A 23,297-nucleotide genomic window follows, 5' to 3' on the forward strand; every position below is an offset into this window, starting at 1 on the left:
AATAAAAGAAAAGCCGCAAACTCGGCGTCGCGATAATTTGACGTTCGACCGGAAGTAAAGAGACATATGTTTCCGGCGACATGTCTGCGGTTGAGCGCAAGCGCAATATTGTCCCCATCAAAGTCCGAAAAATGTCGACTCTCAGTGAAATATACGTTGACGAGTGTTAATAATGATTGAAAATTGTGTTTATTGGTTAAGTTGTGATTAATCGGTAGGTCGATGAGCCAATAAGACCGAGGGGTGGATTATCGCGTTGTACGTTGTCAAGCTTTGGAGTGTTCGCAAATATAGTGCGGTTATAAACGGCCAAGACGGGCCTTATGTCAAGACAGTACGGTGTCGGGAAGGCCCGGGACGACGACGTGCCAACATGAAGAAGCTTTTTTCGAAAATCGAAAACACTTCGAAGGAGCCGAATAGTTATATCGGCAAGGTATTTGTCGTTGGTCGACATACAGTCACCGTAGAAGAGGTTCTTGCCGAAGGTACATATTATTCTTATTCTCCGTGTAAAACTATATCTATGGACGTTACGTATGTATATATATATGTATATATATATATATATATATATATATATATATATATATTGTATACGTATAGAATAAAATGGTATGTGTAGACATATAAGCGATACAGATATACGTGTATGCTGTCCACTCCGCAGTCTCACGGTCTTTGGGCTCCTTGGATCTCTACGTCCTCGCCTCCGCCCCCCTCCGCCCTTGCTTCTACTCGCCGACCCACATTGTCAAATGTTGATCAACCTCTTATACACTTTCCTAATTATCTCCTACTGAATTCGCCGTGTAATGTTACCATTTCAGAAACAACTAATTTATGAAAATTCAGCTGTTTCTGAAATTAACGATTTCTTCTGCTAATACCACTATATATGATTTACATGCTTTAAGTAAAAAATTCCATCTGACCTTGCTCCTCCGCGTATTTAGACTAATTACATTGTGACAAATTGATACACTCTGGTGTTTGTCATTATTTTTACCTTTTGTATTTATTACACATAATTTATGTATTTTCAATCTACATTTTTATTTCGAGTTATTAATTATTTCGAATTCATGATGAATAATAATTCTTGTGTGTTTCTATCAAATATCAATCAGCTGTTGTGCTTTACCGATGCGACTACTCGGCGATGTTATAATTTTTATTCATTCTTTTCTTTCACGACAGTAATGTTTGTTGTTGAATATTTGTTGTATTCCATATTTTTAAATGTCTTGTTGTACTTTTAGGAGGATTCGCTATAGTATTTCTGGTCAAATCTTCGGTCGGTCGATATGCCCTCAAACGTATGTATGTCAACAACGAACATGATCTCAATGTCTGTAAAAGGGAAATACAAATTGCAGTGAGTAGAAAGTGAATTTTTCATTTTGTTTCTCATTATAACCTTGATTTTGGTATTTGTAAATGTAAATATACCCCTTGAAAGATGGGTGTCCTTAAATTTGATCTACGATAGAACTGTTAATGAAATGTTTTTGTAGATAAGTAAACCATACAAAAAAAAATTAAAAGAAAATCAGGATTAAACTTATGAAAAAAAAGCACAGTCCTGAGAAATATCTGTCTCTGTTGAGGTTCTCAAAGGGCAAATTCTATTTTTTATTGATAATTACTGATATTTATTATTTTGTGTTTCACATTTTCATATGACGTTTTACAGAGCAACTTGAACGGGCATAAAAATATAATAGGATATGTCGACAGTAGTATTACTCACACAGGAGGCGGAGTTCACGAACTCCTTCTTCTCATGCCCTATTGCAAATCTCAAGTTCTACAGATGATGAATAATAGGTGAGCAAATGATAAATATGATAAATGGTCTCCAATTATTATTCGTTTCGTGTACATTATTACATGAATAGTGATACAAAGTTGAACCTCTGTTTCTCCCAACTCTCATTAATCTTGAGCCTTGTAAACATTTACAGGTTACAAACGGGCTTCAGTGAATCCGAAGTGCTTCAAATATTTTGCGATGTGTGCGAGGCTGTGTCACGTTTGCATCATTGTCAAACTCCCATTGTTCACAGGGATCTTAAGGTAATTTCAATGGTGCCACTTTGGTCCCAAAACCATTGAGTCTTGGAACGTGTTTTTGTCGAAAAATCAAACCATTCGTTTCGTTTAACGAAATAATTTTCTTTCCTATTTCCCAGGTGGAAAATATTTTACTGGCTGATTCAGGACATTACGTCTTATGTGATTTCGGTTCGGCTACTGGCAAGGTACTGAATCCATCGGTTCAAGGGGCATCCGTTGTTGAGGAAGAAATTAAAAAATATACGACTCTCAGCTACAGAGCACCAGAAATGGTTGACATGTATTGCGGCAAGCCTATAACGACCAAGGCAGATATATGGGTAAATGCATTGCACTCTCATTGGTATTTACAATTCATGTTCACTGTAGTTACTCATTAATCGAATATTGCTGCGTTACTTTGATGAAAATTTTGAAAAAACGTACCATTATTTTTATTCATAGTCACGATCATTATAATTTCTATTTTCTCATTAACATTTCACAGGCGCTGGGTTGTTTACTGTACAAGTTGTGCTTTTTCACACTACCTTTTGGGGAGAGTACGCTTGCGATACAATCTGGTAATTTCGCCATTCCGGATAATTCGAGGTGAGTCAGTTGAATTCCTACCTGGGAGCGATACTTCGTATTGATTACTCTTGACAACAAAAAAAGAGAAAGAAATAATGAAAATTTACATTGAATTTTAGGTACAGCAAATCACTTCACAACTTGATTCGATACATGCTCGAGCCAGATCCAGAATTAAGACCGGATATCTACCAAGTATCGACTATAGCTTTTTTAATTCAAGGAAACGAATGTCCTGTGCAGAATTTATATGTAAGTTCAATTCAAATTTTATCGAGCTTCGTTAGAAAACGGATTACGATTAAAATATCAAGTGCAAAGTCTGTTTATTCGAACGTCAATTAGTATGAAAGCAAATCCATCGGGAGCTTTTAAAAAATTGTAGAAATACAAATATAATAAGAAAACAATGGTCTCATTGCAGAAAGTTCCAACGCCGACAATGGAGAGTTTGCCGAATGCCCCAATGGAATCCGAAAGCGTAAAAAGATCTTCTTCAGTGAAAATAGCGAAACCAACGCAGGTCGCAGTTGTTGAAGGAACTTCTGTAACTCCGAGACAACGACCGAAGGGTCAGGGTGTTGGAACCGGCCCAATAAGTTTGAGCGGACAAATAGTTTCTCAGATATCTGGCCAAGGAAATACAAGCAATTCATACGTTCCAGTCAATTCGCCCGCCACAGCTTCGCAACCTTACATCGTTCCAAATATACAAAATGTCTCAACAATTCCCGTAAATCCGCAACCACCCTTACAACTGTCAATGCAATCCTCTTTTGCCCCAGTTCAACCTCATATGCCTTCGCCCAATCAACCAGCCAATTATCCACCCGCCCAACCTGGAAACTCTCCTTTTGGACAGTCTCAAAGTCCTCTCGTAAGTCAATCACCCCTCACACAACAATCACCTGTCACGGTCCAGGAAAAAGGAGCCTATTATTTCGAATCCAGACAACACGAGCCAAGACCGACTCCCACTGTTCCCGGCAGCGACGATAATCTCGAAGCACTTTTTCCACCTTCGGGTAAGTCCGAAAATCACGCTGCTTTCCGAGTTCTTATGTTGAAGGATCATACACTAATTATTGTTATCCCACTGAAAACAAATCTGCTATCGGCAACGCTCTTAAGATGCTTAAACACGAATACTTAATTTTATGCTTAAACATAAAAACGTGAATTTTGATAAAAGTTTTCACAATTTTCTAATCTTTCAGGCTATCCAGATCCGTTCAAAGAAGATGCTCGTGCGATGCCTCCCCCGGCAAAAATACCACCTCCGGTCGCACCCAAACCAGGTACAACCAAAGTTTTACAAAACATAGTTACTCCGACAAACAGTGGACCAGCCTTGAAATTCGCACCACCTCAATTACCTCCGAAAATGAGTACACCCACTGCGCCCAACAAACTGACGCCTACGCTGCCCCCACCGGTATTTCCTAAACCCGTCAGCAAACCCGAGAGTGTTAGCCAAAATATAAGCGCTAATACTTCACCACCTGACAGCCCAACGACAACAACGCCCTCAAGACACAGGAGAAACGTCAGTGATACGAGCGCGTTCAACAAGTGAGTTTCTATTTATTTTATGTATCATTTTCACAAAAAAAACCTTTTAACTTCAATGGACTATCTATCATATCCCGAATTTAACGTCAAGCCACTACCGCGTCTGTTGATTTTCAGAAAGTTGTGTAAATAAATTATGGCAAATCGTGGCATGGATACTTTATTCGTATAAATTTTTCGTTTTTTTTTTTCAATTACGTGCACTTTACTGTTACTGTCAAACGAATATATTCGTGTCATGTAATTTACAAAGATTTAAGTGAAAGAACGATGTCATCTTGAAGGCGAATCCGTCCCGGTTCAAGTCTCATTTTCTTTAAACAATATGTTGATAATTTTATGACAGTCTCGTTATCAAAGAAAGTATCGATTTTTTATCCTGGGTACGGTCAGAGTTACTGAGCATCGTAATATTGTCTTGTGTTGAAATTTAGTATCCATATCTTTGCTAATGTAAAAACAACGAATTTTCAGAGTATTCGCGAATGAAACATCGCAGTTTTTAGCCCCTTACGATGCATCAGTCAAGTCACGTTTGGGCGATAGCTCTCCTCCGGAGGTTCCGGTTGATATCAGGCCTGGTATCGGTGCCAGCGCCTCACACGTACGTATTGTAAGTACTTAACGCACGCATTTTTTTAATTTTCTTTATCTTTTCCAAATTGAAAAAAAATTCTTCAAACTGTGTGTTTATATTTTTATACGTTCTAGTTTTTTTTCTCCATCTTTTTGTTCATTATGTTTCACATCTAACGATATTCAAAATTCTTTGTAAAAAATAAAAAAATATCTGCACCGTCGACCACACGTTTCTGGCGAAAGGTTCAAAAAAGTTCGGAAACAGTTTTTCATGCCTTTTTGCCGGTAGTCAGCATGAACAAATTTGACACACAGCATTCTGGAAAGAAAGTATTTGACTTCGTTTCGCTATTGTTAGAATTATTTTTCCTTTTTATACGGCCAGCAATCTACTTTGAAAAAGACCATTGTTCTTCGTTGTACCACGTGAAAAAAAAAATGCAAAAAAAGTCGTTAAAGGCAAATACCTTGAATCAACCGTTCTCTAGTGATAGCTACTTGAAGATGGGCCTATTAAAAAATTTGTTTTCAATATAGAGCTTAATTATTTATTTTATGAAACAAATTCCATTCACTGTGGGAAACTTTTTTTGCTGAAAAACTATCGACTAGTGGATGAAACATTGACTCGGAACTCCTTTGAACCTTTGTTTGGAATCTCATGGCCGATAGCGTAGATTTGATTAGTAATATTGATTTTCTTATATTTCGTTTTTTCTTCCTGCACATAGTAGTATCAAGACTCAACAGATATTTAAGAACAACCCAATATCGAACGTTTTGAATGCAACACCGAACAAATTAATGCGTGAAATGGAAATAAATTAATCGGAGGTTGCCTTCGATCGAAGACGATCGAAGGATTACCATGAAAATGAAATTTCGGTGTTGCAATTGTACTTGTGTGAATTATCGATTACTTGTGAGAACGACAAACTATCATGTGCTTGGTGTCGAATATTTAGGGCGAGCTTTCTAGCGTATCGGGAACAGAAAGCAGATCTTTGAGCGTGGATGTTGCGACTTGGAATCCTTTCGAGGATGCTCAACCTTTCAACCAGCTAACGGAGGATCACATATTCGGAGCGGAATTCGATAAAATTCGAAGGGGTAGCAATAGCAGTATCAGCGGCGTCAAAAGTCGCGAAAGTTTGGTAATGACTTACACGGAATTGCCAGAGGATCCATTTGAAAGTGCTCCGTTCAGTTTGCCCGGTGAGTTCTTACTTCGACTATAATTTTCATCGCAAGCAACCAAAGTTACCAGAAATTGAACGATCAATGAGAGCGGAGAATATGTGCAAACATTAAAAAATTGATGATAATTATTTTCAACAGGGAAAAAAAATAAACTGGGATCGAAGACAGCCGCAATCGCTGGAGGTAATGCATGAGACCCTTAATTAATTCGTACTGTTTGGCCTTCCTCTTCTACTTCCTCAAAATTCTACTAACTCGATCGATTTGTTGCTTAACAAACAAACAAACAAAAAAATTTAAAAAAAAATATATATATATATTTGCCTGTAAAACATGAGTAGCACACGTAAATGCGTGTTTTGGGTAGATTGAAAGCCTGCCTCGAACAAATTACCGATTCGTCAAAAATAATAGAGGCCATTTTATTCCCTTCTCAAAGTAGTTTCGATTAAAGTAGAAATAATGGAAACAAAAAGCTTGATAAGCGAGCACGACGTGTTCCTCGAAAAGAGATTATGACCATAAAACTTAAAAAATATATTTAAAAACAATGTGACTAATCAATTGTGACGTTGAAAAAGATCAGCCGTTGACTTTCTTTTCGTTGTCGATCACTTGCACTTTGTAACGAAGCCCAGTTCTTGATCAAAATTCATTAACTTTCTTCCATACAATCAATTATTTGTAAAAATATGAATTTGTTTATAATTTTCGATCGATTAACCAAAGATATCCCAGTAGTTTCTAACGTAGTCATAGTTATTTCGTTGCTGCAAACAAAATCAGCTTCGAATAAATAATTTTATGCCCCAGCAGAGATTATCTAGTCCGTAGTTTCGAAATAAAATGTATAATGTACATGAAAATACAATTTTTCGAGTTAGCCTATAAATTCAAAAGATTTAACCCAAAAATATATTCACACCCGATCTTGGGTGGGTTGCAAAATCAATTTTCTCTGTCAAATCCGGTTGAATTTTTCCAAAGTAAACTCATAAATTGAGGCTCCAGCGAGAAATTCAATTTTCTACCTCTCTCGATCGTAACAGCGATAATTATTACAAAACTGTGAAAGTGTCTTCCATTTGTTTTTCCATAATATTTTCAATTCAATTTATTTTACTTGGCCATAATTGTGCTCAATTTGTTACGAATTATTTGTCTTTACCTAGAGATTAAAGCAAAAGCAAAGAATATACCGTACGTCGAAAAAAAAAAAACGTAAGGATCAGTCCTTGAGCGGCAATCACTTGAATCTAAACATCGAAATCAAACACATGCGAGAATTAAAGAAAGAAAGAAAAAAAATGAAAAAAGTAAACCAGAAAATAACGAAAAAAAAAAAAAAAACAGCCAACACGATAATATTGAATTTCTAGTGTATCGTTAATCTTCGAGACCAATTACAGTGCGCGAATATGGAAGAAAATATGTGTGTCTAATAGTCGATCGCGCTATTTATTATTGAGTGTCTTCAAAAAATCAATCGCTTTTGAAACAATGTTTGAATTTGGAATCTGAGATATTTTCTGAAAAATAAATGTGCCGACGTGTAAAAAAGGAGATGAAGGAGAAGAAGAAAAACAAAAGATTTTAAAAAATATCAAATTACGACGGACTAACGAAGGCAATTACAATATTGCATTATAAATATTATGAATAATGTATAATTGCATATGTATATATATACATATACACACACACATACACACACACATATATATATATATATATACGATATGTGATATAATCTTTCCGCAGAAAATATTTTTGCCCCACTCTCTTTTTCTCATAGTCGCAATTACGATGTTGATATATATAATGAAATAATTGATGGCGATTGTATAGGAAAAAGCAAAAAGAAAAGCAGAAGAAAGGAGAAAAGAAAGAAATAACTGCGGAGCGAAAAGAAGGTTTTCAAAAAGTGATGAAAAAATGATTCGGAAACCAAAAATAAAATACATCACCCAATGATACATGAGGAATGAAATATTACGAATGACACGGTACAGATCTCTCTTTCTTTTCGCAATGCAGAATTATAACGGACATATACACGCAATATTATAAATGTATAGAAAAAGACTTATGGAAAAATGAACGCATACTTATATATGAATAAAATATATTCATATATGTGTATGCAAAAGAAAACTTACATGCTTTGAGAGGCAATATAAATACAAGCTAAGCGCTACATCTGCACTGTTTTTATTCCTTCTCTTTAGTTTTATTCTTTCGACTGTTAAAAACTTATTTGAACTGTACGGTGAGCAGAGAACATTGCCATACGGCATGAGTCGCATGAGTTTCTTTGGGATTTTTCGTTTTCCTTGTGGATAACAACGCTCTCATCACACGTGTTGCATTATTCTTATTCAGCTTTTTCATTATTCAATATCCTTGGCACATTCCTCAACACTAGATACACGCATAAGTTTTATGGGAGAGCATAATTCCTATGTTATTTTGTTTTTCAACAAGGCATCCCTCCCCCTCCGTGGTGTTTTAAGGGAGTAATCTCCTTTCACTCGAAGTCGAAGATCATTGAACCCGTCGTTTCTTCGCTTAGTAAAAGTGTCTAAAAAGATTGAAGGAACGCACTTGGGTTTCTGGCTCTTGAATGATTTTCGAAAGGTTTTTTATCTTAGGAAAATCCGATTCTGTTAGCTTTTCATTCTGAAACGCGTAGGGGCCAAAATTACTTGGTGCCATATTAATTTTTGTAATCAGATGCAAAACAGATGGAAATTTAAATTGCATTGTAAATTCAAGTAAAAATAATGTATTGCGATAAATTCGAGAGTTATTGACAGAGCGAAGAACCAAAGACGAGTCTTCAGTCGATCACCTTTCCAATCCGTGTGAGCAACAACCAAAACTAAAATCCCTCGTACATTTCTCACATGCCCGAGTGTTAATTCCTTTCGAGCATCGTCGAAAATGAGCAACGATGAAAAATTCTATTGCGATAAAGGTGAAAAAAGCAACTGCGGCTTCAACAACTTTTTATGTTGCGTATACAATTGTCTGGAACATCCTAATGAGTTTTGGAAAAGCGATTTCTCGAATCGCCTCGTCACGCATTTCTGACTAAAATCAACAAAATGATAATAAATATATAATGAAATACTCCGCAACACTGTATTGTAATCTTTCGGTGTCGCATTGAAAAACTCGGCCCTTTCATCATCGTGTGTTGTAAACCGTTGACAGTGATCACGTACATCGTAACAACAAGACTCAGATCTCGATTGTTTCGTTTTTTTCTGTTCACTCTTTCTGCTCTTGTTTTTTTTTCTCTCTCTCTCTCTCTCTCTCTCATTTATTTCGTCTTACGAACACGCACTTTCGGTTTTTCAACGTCATTCATCGAATCTAGCGAATAAGGACACTGTCGCGAAAATGTTCCGAGTAACATGATATTCATCGTAGACCGAACTATGATGTATTACTATTATTCTTGTTTCTTCTTTCAAACATTTTTCTTTGACGCTGTATACCGATTTATTATTCTGCAGCAATAAACATGTAAATTAGCCTACGGAGTTATCTTCTTTCAAATCACGACTCGTACAGAACGCAGCGATCCCTTGATCATTCGTTCTTAATAATAATAATAATAGTAATGACAATGAAGATTTAAATTTAATTACGAAATGCTTCCTACTTTGCTGTTAACGGTTCAAGGGCATTACTGCGTTTTTGCACAAACGTTTCCCGCTACCCGAAATCTGATTAGGACTGTTCCAGACAAAATGGTGGCAGAGCTACTAACATTAATGATCAATTATTCCTTCTTTAGATCTTCTACACATCTCTGTTCGTATGTTTGTTTTTTTTTTTCGTATCAGCATAGACCAATTATCTCATGCATTCAACGAGCTTATTTTTCTTGTTTTTTCTTCCTTGTGTAACGGTCTTTTTGTAATACATATTGCACCTGCTATCCGAGTGCACTGTCTGTGGCAGACCTAATCAGAGAAAATCCTCTCTTTCTAGGTGTAATTCAAATTGCAGGATTCAGGGGTTACATACGCACTTGGGTGAAAAAAAAGCGCGGCATTGTTTAAAATTTTTTTTTTTTGTAAAATATTGTAATTCTTCGTTTTTACAGGATTATCGTACGTTAACGATCCACATTTAAAAAACTATGCGCACAAATGTCTGGAAAGTGAGGAGTGATTTTTTTCGTCAAGGATTCATTCCGAGTCGTCGCAAATGAAAGGAGCAAGCGAGGAAGGAATTCGTGAAAGGTCAAAACGCTGGCTTTTCACTGAGTTTTCATATTCGAGTTACCGATCGTGATTGCTCGCTCGTGGAATGAAAATTATACAGCTGAATAACCAATCGATCGAAATCGGTCGATTTGTAAGCGAATATTGCGCAGCTGCGACAACTCGCTTGGAAATATTGATTAAATAATTCTCGTGACAATTCGTCATCTAATACGGTTTCGAGACGAACGCGTTCGAAGTTTCGGAAAACGATTGGAGCATTGCTCGAAGGGGACACTTTTGAAATGACGAGCAATTATTTCGCACTAAAACCTCAAGCCTTGGGAACCAATTTAACGACTCTTATATACTTGTACGATAGTTAAACGGAAATAAGGAGTGAAGAAAAAAAGCACGTTTTTCCAATCTGCTGTCACTTCACTCGACAATGTTACGATTGAGAATAGTTGACCGTTGTAATAAGCTCCATCCAAGTTTACACTCCCTTCGAAAATCTCAAAAAATCCATGTTTTTGCGAAAATATTTGCACTCCGACCTGTAGAAAGCTCCACGAATACGTAGCTCGTAATATTAAGGCACTAGTAATAATAATTACAACCATACGTATAAAGCTTTTGGGTAAGTATAATTGGCTTCTTCGTAAATTTTGATAAAATGCTAAATACATTCGGAGATTGTTCTCGAAAGCAGAAAATTTTTCTGTCAAAAATGTTAATCCCGATGTTCGCGCAGGTTCTGTATTAAAAAAGTGAATAATCATTTCACGTGGCGATAACTCAATGTGCTTGCGCAATAACGGGAAGGCTGTTCGGTAGAGAATTTGAGCAAATGAACGTCCCCCCCCCCCCCCCCCACACTCACGTCCCTTGTATTCTGACAGTTGGATTTACAGTAAAGTTGTAAGAAATGTGGAAAGTGGGAATTTCGTCGTAAAAAAATGATTTCCCGTGTATTTTATCGACAGAGATATTGACATGGAAATTGCTTTTCAGGTAAACTGTTGGAGATTCGCGGTAAATTGTCAATCGGAGACGGATGGATCGAGGAGGCGGAGGCTTCGGGTGCATGCGAAGAAGCTTCGCTGCTGACGGAGTCGAGTCCCGTGTCACCCCCGTTCGTGCGGGCGCCGCTTGAGGACCGTTCGAAGTACGAGAAGCTGGCGTTCAACGCGGACGACTTGTCGAGCGACAGCGACAAGGAAATGGCCCAACGTAACGAGGACCGAATGAAGAAGAAGCGAAAGAGAGCGAAGGGCGTGTTGAGCAGGCGGAAGCGGGAGAACAGCGCGCAGGACCCGAGCAATCCACCGGTCGGTTACGAGTCGGAGGACTCGATAGGGTCCGCGAGCGATTTGAAAGCGATGAACGACGAGGAGTGCACCGCGGAGCAGGAGGAGGAAGACGGCCGCGAGAAGATCGACGAGACGATATCGGAGAGCGTGAGAACGTGCGGGAGTTCGGCGTACCACGCGGAGTGTGAGTCGGTAGCAACCCACGAGGAGGATCACAGGATACGAAAGCCGAGGAAGCACCACCGGGAGCGAGGGCACCTGCCGACGATCGACGCGGACCCGGTCGTCGGTCACCAGTACGGTGAAAAACCGCTTCTCCTCGACGACGAGCTCGACACCGAAGCGAAACCGGAACAATCGCACGGCGATCCTTTCGTCGGGCACCAATACGCGGTGAAACCGTTCATCTTCGACGGCGACAGCTCGTCGGAAGAGAACGACGGAAAATCGACGATTATGAAAAACGGTTTTTTCAAACCGGAAGAGGATGTTTTCGCGCTTGCTCCCTTCCTCCGAGCCACCGGTTCCCGCAAGAGCAGCGAGAGTCGAGACAGCATCCCGCGGGCCGGCGGACCCGGGAATATCGGTTGCTCGTCGCCCAGCGCGAGCCTCGTCACGCCCCTGTCGAGCTCGCCCGTCGTCTCCGGCAATTTGGTCGACATAACCGAGAGCCCGGTCTTCGATCCGCCAACCGTGACCGCGGCACCGACTGCTCTCGCTCTTACCAACGAAAATACTCGGAATAATTACGAGAACATAAGCTACGTGGCAACGAGTCAAGCCGGCTCTTCGAGTCGGACTCCAATTGTCGGGAAAACGGCGAAAACGGTGAACGAGCAGAAAGATCTCTTCGGATCGTCGCCCTTCAGCTCCACGGGATTCATCGATCCTCCCATCAACCCCTTCAATCGGTTGAACAATTTTCCCAGCCTCGAGGCAAAGCCACCGCCCGTTTCGAGCGTTCCATCGACCTCTTACGACACCGAATACGTCAAGATCCCTCCTCAAGTTTATCGCCCATCGAACGACCCCCTTTCTCCTGGTGCAACAGTCTCCAACTCGAAATTTTCGAGCGTCAACGTCGACTCCGTCACGGATCTCCAGTCCCCCAAAGACCTCTTCGGCTCGATTCCCTTCGAGGAATTCGCCACTCTCGCCATCAACAATCAACAACGCCCAACTTCTTTGCCGCTCTCGCAATCGCCCTCTTTCGTCGAGGGTGCACTCAACACGATCCTATCGAGCAGCGCTCAGTCCTCCCATGCCGCGCAACTCCCGCCCACCGTACAGTCGATCTACGCCCTCCAAGCGAATCAGCACACCGCTCGGATAACCGTTCAAGCGACCAACAGCGTGTCGGTTGGTGAGCCATTGCCAGACGTGCTTTCTCCGATGTCACCGGAGCCGCTGGTCGCGACCGACGACTCGCCCAAACACAAAAGGGACAAATCCAAATCCGACAAATCCAAGTACCATCTCATAAACGAGAATCAATGTGACAGCATTTCGAATGTCAAAACTCCACACAAATCGAAAAGCGTACCTTACAAAAAAACGCCGAAGGGCAAGAAAACCGCGGCCGCGACAGCTGGCTTCAGCAACATGAGCTTCGAAGATTTTCCGAGCGACGACAACGAGGAAGGCTCCAACGCCAGTCGCGTCGCACCGTTCGAGGTCATACGAGAGCCCGAAAAGCGTTTCGGCTCTTTGAAAAGAAGGAGCAACCCGTTCACCTGAAACCCTGAGAGCGGACGAAGCAGCAGCTAATACGAGGCTCTTTCGATAAGTCAAATCCCTCGATGAGATTCTCCAACTGGCCGCGTCATCCTCTCTCTCTTTCCATATATTCGCGTCGGTGCTTCGCTTCGTACATCGACTTCCAATCAAATTCAAGAGCCACTCGTTCGAACAATCTTGTATTATTACGTATTTGACGAAACGACTATTTTGACGAGCAGAGTTGTCGCTCTGTTCCGGACGGCGCAAGCCCGCGTGATATAGTGTCGGCAAAAGCATTTGCCGCGGTTTCCATTCATCGAGAAGCTTCCCTCCCGAGTGCTCGTTCTTAAAATCACCATTTTCATTTTCCGCTCGACGCAGAGCTTCGTAGAAATTAATGGAGCGAGTTGGCCATTTCCTCAGTTGTGCTTTCACATTCCCACTATTTTTCCCCCCCTTTTTTGCCTGTACTTTCCTCGTCTATTGCTATCGATGAAGAAATAAGCGGAGCAATCGCACGTCCCTGCGAGTCTCGCGAAGGCACACGATCCATTTCCGGATCATACCAATGTTCTTCACAAAATTTCATTGAAAAACCTTCGATTCGGTTTTTCATCGTTTTATAAAAACTCCGTTATGATTTACGAACGGGCGAGATGTTTGCGATAAAATAGTAGTACGTAATAAGACGAGGAAATAAGATGAGCAATTTACACCAGGTTTTTTTCAACTTGGCAGCTTAATACCAAAAAAGACAAAAGTAAGGAGGCGTTTGAAAACGTATGGAGGAGAGAAAGGGGAGGATGAGACGAGAAACAGTGAAGAGAAAAGCACACGCATCTATTTTTGCAGCTACGCGTTTTCATCGAGTTTATATACAATAGTAGATTCGTTGAACTTCTATTAGTCGTAAATGTACAATAGTTAGGCGGTTATATATAGAGCTGGACGTATAATAAAATTGACGAGTGTGCGGATGTGATCGACGTTACCGAAGGACACATACGAGATAGTTGAACGCTTTTTTAAGGTACTTTAACCGAACATTCGCGATCGCATTTATTGCTCGAATGGAGAAAAATGATGAGAAAAAACGAAGAGACGCGTCGATGCGCCGTGGACGATGAGACAAAAGGCTCGAAGCGAGGACTCGAACAGAGGCGCAGTTGACGAGTACAGAGAACCCTTACGAAACGATCATTTGCTATTTCTCTTTACAAATGCCTTTTCACACACAAGACTGATCTTGTAAAAAAACAGTCCATGGAGTATGCCTAACCGGTGTTACGTGGTTTCGATAAAATATTATATGTAAAAAGGGGGAAAGAAAAAAACGAGAATTCATGTGTAAATAAATAAGATGATTTGGACACTCTCAGATCTCATGAGCAGCGAAATAATCGTGTAGTTAGTATTGAGACTGGCGAAAATGTGCGAGAAGAACATTTCGACGTTGTTATTCGTGAGGCAGCAGTCAAGAGCAGTAGCAGCAGAGCAACAGAGCAAGTTGAAATCAAATTAAACGATTAATCATTGAGTATAAACGAGGCCTTAGGGATTAGATGGAAGGATATTTGGCCCGCGTTACGAGCAATTGTGCAGCTCGACGTCGTGAAAAGTAGGATCTCTTGAAAACTAAAAAATACTTCATTCAATCTCAATGAGAATGATTTGACATTGAACTGCGCCTCTGAGATACGAATGTCTCGAGAAACAAGTGAAAATCGTTAGTTTACATTTAAGACAATATTGCAAGAGTCCAAAAGTAAATGGGGATTTTTGTGTGCGCGCATGATGAGAAATCCAGAGCAGCCACGATTATACAAAATCTAGTTTATATTCGTATATTTATAGGTGCCTTTACCTTTATTAATTATACAACAGCGCTCGAATACTTGTAGTCTGGATGTTGTTTGTCATTCCGAGAATACGTGAATTGCGAAATGCGCGATTGTTCGTTAAGACGTCCGATCGAAAGGAATTCATTGAATTTCCGTACCTTTGATGTAGAGTACGATGCAAAACTTCCCTTTTTCTCGGACCGGAGTCGTTCCTTGTCAGTCGTATATACGCGAGTACGTGGCTATATGTAAATGTGTGCGGGTGTGCATGTGTGTATTTATAAATGCGTATATCGAGGTATATATTTGTTTGATAGAAAATTCGACGAGGAAAAGAATGTATTGATTCGTGCAGAATTCGGCGTGGCGTGTACAAAAATGTATCTCGTGCGAGCTCGATTCGTCATTGTAATTTTTCTAGCTGCGACTCTTTTCTCTACAAAGCCCGCGAATTTCAGATGAAAACTGTCAATTTATACAACCAAAAAAAGAAAAGAATGGTGCAGCTTATTGCATCACGTCGCTCGTCGTGTAAAGTCCTTCGTACATTCCTTCGTGAAAATGATAAAATATTTATTGCCTCTCGTTGTCAGCGTGCTAAATTTCGCGTCGGTTTTCATCCAGCCCCTCTCGCCTCTTTCAAGTATATTTCTATGATTCTTTCTAATTCGTCGTTTTCTTCACACTGCCTCGAACCAGACATAACACAGTATTTCCAAAAAAAAAAAAAAAATAACAATTCCGTACTACAGAAGAAGTATTTTTTTCTCTTTTCATTTTTTATTTTTTTCGCAGACCCCCCCCCCATCCACGAATTCGGATACAAAAACAGTAGTGACATTTCCCCTCGTCGCACCGTCCTTTTGCCGCCTTGACGGAATATTGCCCGCAACCATTTTACCTTTTCTTTTTTCAACCAAATTTTCCACCTCCTTATTTGCCAGCTGCGAGCATTTCCACTATTATTTACCTCGTTTACTCCGAGTACTTTCCTTCTGTATTCAAATATTTGTAGATAAGACATGATTGCATTTTTTGGTAACGAAAAAAAAAAAGAAGGAAAATAATGGAATATCCGAAAGAAAGGAAACAAGTGACACAAGTATTTTCGGTAATTGAAGCCGTCTGCGTATCATTATTTTTTCATAGGCTTTCGAGAGACAAACGTCGTCTCGAATTTTTCGGTAAACCCTCCTCTATTTATAATATATGTATACAAGATTTAAAAAAAAAAAACAAAAACAAAAGAAAACGAAAAAAAAAAAACACAAAAATGATAGTTGTTACATTGTATTTTGTTGTTGAACAGTCTATTCGTAAACGAATGGGATTTGCGATCGTAATTATTCTTGGAGATTTATAACAATTATACATATTATACATAGCACGGTATTAATTACGAGAAGAATAAAAAATGAGGATAAAAGAATAAGAAGAAGAAAAGATGAGATGAGAAAGACAAAGCAGAACAGAGAGAAATTAATATATTCGTATAAAATAAAATAATTATTGTGAAACTTAAGTAAAATAACAAAATACAAAAAAATGAAGCGCTCTCCCCTCGGAGAGTCTATTTCTGTGAATTATTTTTTCTAACGAACTTCGCTCATGTATGTTAAGTTGCAACGTGCTTTGTTCATTAACGAACGAGGATGTTAACGAAGTGTACTTTATCGTTAAATTGTAAAAAAACGAAAAGAAATGAAAGGGAGAAAGAAAGAGAGCAGCGAAGTGCGCTGAAATAAAATCGTATTGTACTGTGATTCAATTAGAAATGTGTGCATCGATCAGACTCTTTATTTATTAACCAGTCTTCCTGTCAGAAGCAGCAGCACCACTTTTCGCCTAAACTTTTATGCCTCTTTCGTGCCATTATCAAATTTATTATGCAAATGATCGTAAGCGTTGTGAAATTCAGCCAACTCGTCACTATGGCTAACTGCAACGAAACACCTGTGTTTATCTCGTCTCCGCGAATCCAGTTGTTCGTATCCGGATGAAGATAATCCATAAAGTCGAAAATCGCACCGCAACTCAGGCGGTTATGAATTACCTGAAAGAAATCGTGCGGAGATACGTCTTTAGTATTTTTCATTTCGGAACGAAAATCGATTCGATTAATTGTGGATTTTTTAATGTTTCACGGTCATTGTACCAGAATTTTTTAAGCTCGAACATTATTTTTCGGATTTTCCTTGCGAAGGATACTCCAAAAGAGGATCGTTTCTTGCTCATCGACATTTTCGATTCAAACATTTTTGTTTGTTTTTTTTTTTTTTATTATTATATGTCAAATAAATTGAATTAAAAAAAAAAAACTTTTAACTTTAGCATTGCAAACTTTTCAATGGAGCTTTATTCACCTGAACTTCTCGACCCCTCGACCCAAGAATCTGAATAAGATTTCTTCTGTACTGATCGCAAGTCCTATAATATCCATCGGTCAGAATCACTGCATGTGTTAAGGACAAGCAGGAGAGTAGGGCAGCTAAAAATGCTGCTGGCATCCATTGCTTGCAGGGAGTCCTTGCCTTGGAGGTTACTATAACGACTGTCCCGTCGATGCTATTTCTGGAACCGATCAGATTTATACATTTTATGCTAGTTCACCGAACAATCAAATTTACAACTTTGCGACTAAAAAAATTCACTTTCTGGGCAGCATTTCGCTTCGCCCGAGCTTCCCCGGCACTCTTCTCATTACAAAATCCGTTCCGAAATGGAAAAATATTCTTCCATTCTTTGAGGGGTCTACCCTGATTAGACTGGCAGAAAAAAAAAACTATTTTCACGAATTTTTTTGACCGCTATAAATTACAAGTACACAAAAACGTTTTTTTTTATTTTTTTACTCAGTTTTCATACAGAATAACGGAGGAGGATACAGGTCCAAAAAAAAGATGAAAAAAATATAAAAATGGCAAAATACCGGCCATTTTTCCAAAAACTATGAAAAAGCACGTTTTTTTCATCGTTTTTTGTAATAATAATAATAATAATAATAATAATAAACACTTGGATTGCTCACATCTTTACAAAATTTTGGGACAATGAAATATGCATACTTTTGAAAAATGCGATAAAAAAAGATCGATTTTTTGAAAATTCTAATCAGAGCAGCCCCTTAAGTGCCCTTTTCAAAAGGATCTTTCCAAACGAATTATCGTAGATCAACGTAGATTGGCTTGTGTAACAACAGACACAATCGGGAGAGAAAAATTAAGCCGATTCTTGGGAGATTAAAATAAAGAAAAAACCCTTAAAGATGGTGACGTTTGTGTAATTTTTCGGTGCTTAAAAAAAAATATGCTTGTACAAAGAATTTTTGAAAAATCTACGACAATTCGATAAAATTCGTCGTGCCTTAATGCGAGTGAACAAACAATAATTAATAAATACCAATTGCTCAACCAGGCAGCAGGCTATCAAAAATTCGTTAGTTCGAACAAAATGTCATACCTACTACAATAGGCCGTGGTTCGGGAAACGCGTCGAGGTCTGTCGAGACTTCGATCGATGCAAGTTCTGTAACCGTGATAAGAAGCCAAAATCAAGCCCACAAGTATGATAGGTGCAAGGCCGTAAGTACCAAAATGGCAGAGTTTAACATCTCCGCCCATAAATGTGCTGAAGGTGTTGACTCCGTAAAGGATGCATTCGCAATAAACGTCGATGCACGAATCGAGTGTCCAGGCCCAATGTTGCCACGCGATGAGCAACGATGCGACCGAGACCGTTGATAAAATGACAGCAGACGAATACAATATTGACAATACCTTTTCCGCCTGTTTTCCGTCCATCATAAAATAATTATTCACAAAATTCCAATATTCAGTGGCATACCATTCGACGAGAAATATTTCATTGAAAAATCCTTGCTCTGCTAGTTCGAAGATTTTGATTATCCTTTTTGCGAAACATTTACGAGTGATGACACGAGCAAAATCTCAGATATTTTCTCCACGAAGAATCCATTCGACTCGTCGACCCTTCATTTCCGAATAATAATTATCGAAAAACGTTTTTCACGAACAAGAACGTTGAGACTGACGAAGCAATTTCTTTTTTTTTTAATCTTCACTCGACCGTTACGATTCGATGTAGCTCTCAAACTCGAAGGTCCACGAGAGAGAGAGCCCGTAGATCGTTCATACGCGAGCGAAAACTCATAAATTTCTTCGATAAACAAATATTGTACTTATAAATAGGTGGCCTAGAGAGTCACAGGTTCAATCGCAAAAGCTGCGATACGTCCGTCGCAGCCAGGACCGTTTAGATTCCGTGTTTCGTCACTTTTTTCCTTCTTTACCACGTTTTTATCGAATTTTAATTTTTATTCAACTTCCATGTCGCTTCACGCTGTGAGAACAATAGCGCCGATCTTACTAATGAGACGAAGCATTGAAATTAATGCGACACGGATTATAGGAAGGCGCGCGATTATCGGAGCGTGAGTCAACTTTCGACGTATGAATTCTTAGTGACAAATTTTCTTCTCGACAGTGTCACCGCTCAAGTATTTTTGTCCTTTTTGCGACGAGGAAAAGTGTTAATTGCGTCGGACAAAGTTCAAATATTAGCCGAACGACCGGGACAAACGAAGCTGCCACGAGAAATCGTGAAGCTTCGATCCACGGTGAATTCCTCTCTCCTTCCGATTCTTGTGCTACCTTTCGAGCTAGCTGCATAACACATTTCAGAAAATTCGTTGTACCAGTCAAAAGTAACGTACGCATTTTTATTCTCGCGTCGAGAGATAAGGCGAGATTTTATCAAGTTATCAGCGTTCCCGATACGAGTCGATATGTTTCCAAGGAGATACAAATAGATAAGATTGTAACACACGAACGTTTTCACCTTCGGCTACGCATCCGAACGACGGGAGATCTGGGAGGAAACAAACAAAACAAATAAAATAAGTAATGTCATCTATTGTCGTAGAGAGCTCGACTCAATTGTTATTAGTTTTCCTTTTTCTCTCGGCCATCATCATTTACTATTTACCAATTAATGTAATACATCGTACGTATCCATCTTTTCAACGTATTTTCTTGCGATTTGAGAATTATGCCGTTACTATTTACAAACTTGTGAATGATCGTCGCAATCCCGGATGAGATCTCGTTTCGAATTTGTCACTTGGATCTGCAATATAACACAAATTTGTCACTATTTTACTGCTCGGTTGAGCGAATTCCTGAATAGAATTTGCCTCGTTGATTATTTCTTTTTAACTTTGTTTTTTGTTTTTTTTTTCTTTTCTTTTTAATTAATATATGGGTGATGAACCGAAAACGAAATGAATCGTTGATAGGTGTTATTTATTTCTAATCTAGTAGTACATTTGACCGGAAAGTCTGCGTATAACGATGAAAACTTCACTTTAGTAACACAAAATTATGCAGCCCACAAATTGAAGAAAAGTTTTCGATGTCAAATTATCAATGATTATTATAGAATTCAATTTTTCAATAAACTTTAGTGCTAACCGTTATCATTTTTTAATAGAAAACATTTTCTTCGTATACCATCTAGAAAATATTAAAAACACCGCGTTTTTTTCCGACACTAAACAATCAGCCGAAATACTTGAAGCTGCTCATCAATTTTTGTGCATGAATAAGTTGTAATTTTGGTAATGCGATAGGTTATGTTGGTACAGGGATTTATCGAAGGTACTGGGGTATGTTTTGGCTTAGGGATGCTGCTCTGGTACACACGGTCTTACGCCGGATTCATGCTGTGATGCCTCAATTGAGAAAGTGCTTCTCGACTATTCCAAAGACAGTAAAGTGATGCGATTCCTAAGCCGATTCCACCGCCCATGGCACATCTGTGTAATCCCGCTGCAACAAAAAAATACAATATTTCTCTTTCAATTTCATCTTAGTAAAAATCACAGAACAACAAGATACAGAGAATTTTTTTAGTACAATAATTGAAAGAAAAACAAATACAATTTTTGAACCTCTTAGAGAAAAAAAAACTAGGAATTTAATCATTCAGCTTCAAAGATGTAGTTGGAGAAAATTTACAAAATTGAGAATGTAGGAAACTCTTTGAAGTTTCGTCAACACTCTTGAATTTGGGTACCGCAAGGACGAAGAATAATAAAATGTTTAAATAGTGAAGCCATAAGATACGTTTGGATTGGAATAACCATGTGTCAAGAAAGGATAGATTTTCAAAGATTCAGTGTTATAGAAGGTATTTTTTTTATTACCTTCGTAGCTATTATTACATGACTAAATGGGAAATTTTATCCAAAAATTTTTTCTCTGACCATGTTAAATAGTTGCACTAAGTTTCAGTCAATAAAATTTTTCAAAATTATATTTTCTCAGCAATTTTTCAAAAATGAGAGTAAACAAATATTCTCTTCAATAGATTCAAAGTAAAAAATGAAAACTCATACTAACCAGTTGATTTGAAGAGCATACCGGTTGCAGTTGCAGCTGCTACTGTATTGAGCGAGTCATCAGTACCTCTGGCCCAGGAAAGTAAAACACCAAAACCACTATACATTACAGACACAACACCAAGAGTATTCGCTAATGAAGATCCATGCTTCATTACATGATTAAGTAATCTGCAACACGAGAAGATTGTGAAAACCTATGCACGAATATTGAATAATAACAATAAAAATTCATGGTTTTTATAGAATCATGTTAAAAATGTTGAACTGATTAGCATTTGTCAGGTCTGTTGTAAGATTTCTCTTTGAAATTATAGTTATTTTGATATAGATAAAAAAAATATCTATAAATTTCTGTAACATTCAACTCGAATCCAAATAATTTTCAAACAACTTACTGAGTTCTTCTAAGTTTTCCAGATTGACCAGCCAATGTGGTGGCTTTGAGACCTCTATAAAAACCTGTAGCTCCGCCAAAGCCTGCTCCGAGTATACAAGCAGCACCAATTTGACTGAAAGCCAGCTCAAAACGACCTCTCTGTTTAACTGCTCCTTCAGGAAAAATGAATTCGGGTTGACTGGTTGGCAAGTACGAAGGATCGAAATTTAGATACGGACTGAGTGCTGCTGTTCCATGCTGTGAAGTTACTGTAAAGAAACCATGATAATATAATTTATACCAATTGAATGACCAGTTCAAATATTCCTCATCTTATAGATGTCTAGATGAGGAAAATTTTTTGTGCAAGTCTGAAACTCAAACACAAAAAGTTAATAACAGATATTTTGCAGATCAATGAACAAATTACCTGGGGGATATAAAATATCAGAATAATTTTCGTCCAGCAATTTTCCATTCCCATCAAAATTCGAGGTATTCATTTCATAAATTATGACAATTTTTAATACACAATGTCATTGCATATTGAATTTTGAGGTTTTAGAATGTCACAACTCAAAGGGACAGTTTGAGAACTTTTTTTTTTTTTAACAATTGTGTTTTGTTTCTTTAACAATACATTTCAATTGATTGATTGGAAAATCATACAGCTGAGTATTATAATGATATACGGGTTTTTCATGATTTTGGTTCCATTGATGATACAAATTCATCATTTGAATATCGATTTCTCAAAAATCTCTCCTTGAGGTTACAATTCGTCACCGATCATTCGATAATCGACACGAACTTAGAGCACTGACCACGAGTCGAAGTAGTGTTTTTTCAATAATTAAATATTTTTAATAATTAATGTTATTCATCGGATCAATTACATAATAATAATTGCCGAAATTTCGTCATCGCAAGTAGGATTTCACGAGGAACGTGTTCGATATACTTTGTAGAGGTTGGAATATAGAGCTTAAATGAAAAAGTTTTTTTAAAGATTATTGTAGGGAATTTTACCTGGAATATTGATTTCGTCATTTTGTCGCCTCGAATAAGTAGAGGCACTGTTCGTATTATCCTCACGAAGGTCTAACATTTTTGTCAATTTTATTAAGCTAATGCTACGGGCTAAGCAATGTGATCTTTTGCTTCTTTCCCCCTGGCCCAATGTCCCCAATGATACACTATTACACTCTGCTCAGTGCCACCAAAAAATCGTGAAGACTAACTGAAGTTGGCTACTCGCGGAGAAGAAAAGAAGGAATGATGGAAAAAATTCCCTACTAAATATCTAGAAATATTTGTTTTTTGTGGGTTTTCTCTTCTTCTTCTCAAAACCATGGGATTGATGGCATGGGTCGAACGGACTCCTGTATTAAACCAATCAGTGAGAGC

The 23,297-nt window shown here is 38.5% G+C and overlaps 3 protein-coding genes across 7 annotated transcripts; 1 reads left to right on the forward strand and 2 right to left on the reverse strand.

Moving 5' to 3' along the window:
- The first annotated feature begins 123 nt into the window (after positions 1-123).
- Positions 124-16,868, forward strand: Nak (Numb-associated kinase). 2 transcript variants are annotated; one of them, XM_043417276.1, is made up of 13 exons: positions 124-488; positions 1,263-1,378; positions 1,697-1,830; positions 1,968-2,079; positions 2,196-2,399; positions 2,567-2,670; positions 2,772-2,904; positions 3,077-3,677; positions 3,870-4,224; positions 4,699-4,828; positions 5,769-6,018; positions 6,142-6,186; positions 11,235-16,868. In XM_043417276.1, the coding sequence occupies exons 1-13, from the start codon at positions 374-376 to the stop codon at positions 13,268-13,270; spliced, it is 4,335 nt and encodes a 1,444-aa protein (XP_043273211.1). In that variant the 5' UTR covers positions 124-373; the 3' UTR covers positions 13,271-16,868. The 2 variants fall into 2 exon arrangements, with proteins under 2 accessions (XP_043273211.1, XP_043273210.1); XM_043417275.1 differs by having other exon boundaries at positions 125-488; positions 4,699-4,837.
- LOC122409607 (uncharacterized) lies at positions 16,382-20,238 on the reverse strand. The gene is made up of 4 exons (XM_043417301.1): positions 20,098-20,238; positions 18,553-19,980; positions 17,457-17,664; positions 16,382-17,146 (listed from the first exon to the last, which is right to left on the reverse strand). The coding sequence occupies exons 2-4, from the start codon at positions 18,894-18,896 to the stop codon at positions 16,913-16,915; spliced, it is 786 nt and encodes a 261-aa protein (XP_043273236.1). The 5' UTR covers positions 18,897-19,980; positions 20,098-20,238; the 3' UTR covers positions 16,382-16,912.
- Tim23 (translocase of inner mitochondrial membrane 23) lies at positions 20,005-23,109 on the reverse strand. Of its 4 annotated transcripts, none has more exons than XM_043417307.1 (5): positions 22,920-23,109; positions 21,910-22,159; positions 21,513-21,682; positions 20,822-20,939; positions 20,005-20,238 (listed from the first exon to the last, which is right to left on the reverse strand). In XM_043417307.1, exons 1-5 carry the CDS (start codon positions 22,996-22,998, stop codon positions 20,229-20,231), a joined length of 627 nt encoding a protein of 208 aa, XP_043273242.1. In that variant the 5' UTR covers positions 22,999-23,109; the 3' UTR covers positions 20,005-20,228. The 4 variants fall into 4 exon arrangements, with proteins under 4 accessions (XP_043273242.1, XP_043273244.1, XP_043273245.1 ...); XM_043417309.1 differs by having other exon boundaries at positions 20,814-20,939; positions 22,920-23,108; XM_043417310.1 differs by lacking the exon at positions 22,920-23,109 and adding an exon at positions 22,321-22,473.
- Between the last annotated feature and the right edge of the window lie 188 nt (positions 23,110-23,297).

The sequence above is a fragment of the Venturia canescens genome, chromosome 4, assembly GCF_019457755.1.
Source record: "Venturia canescens isolate UGA chromosome 4, ASM1945775v1, whole genome shotgun sequence".
In the NCBI taxonomy this organism is placed as follows: Eukaryota; Metazoa; Arthropoda; class Insecta; order Hymenoptera; family Ichneumonidae; genus Venturia; species Venturia canescens.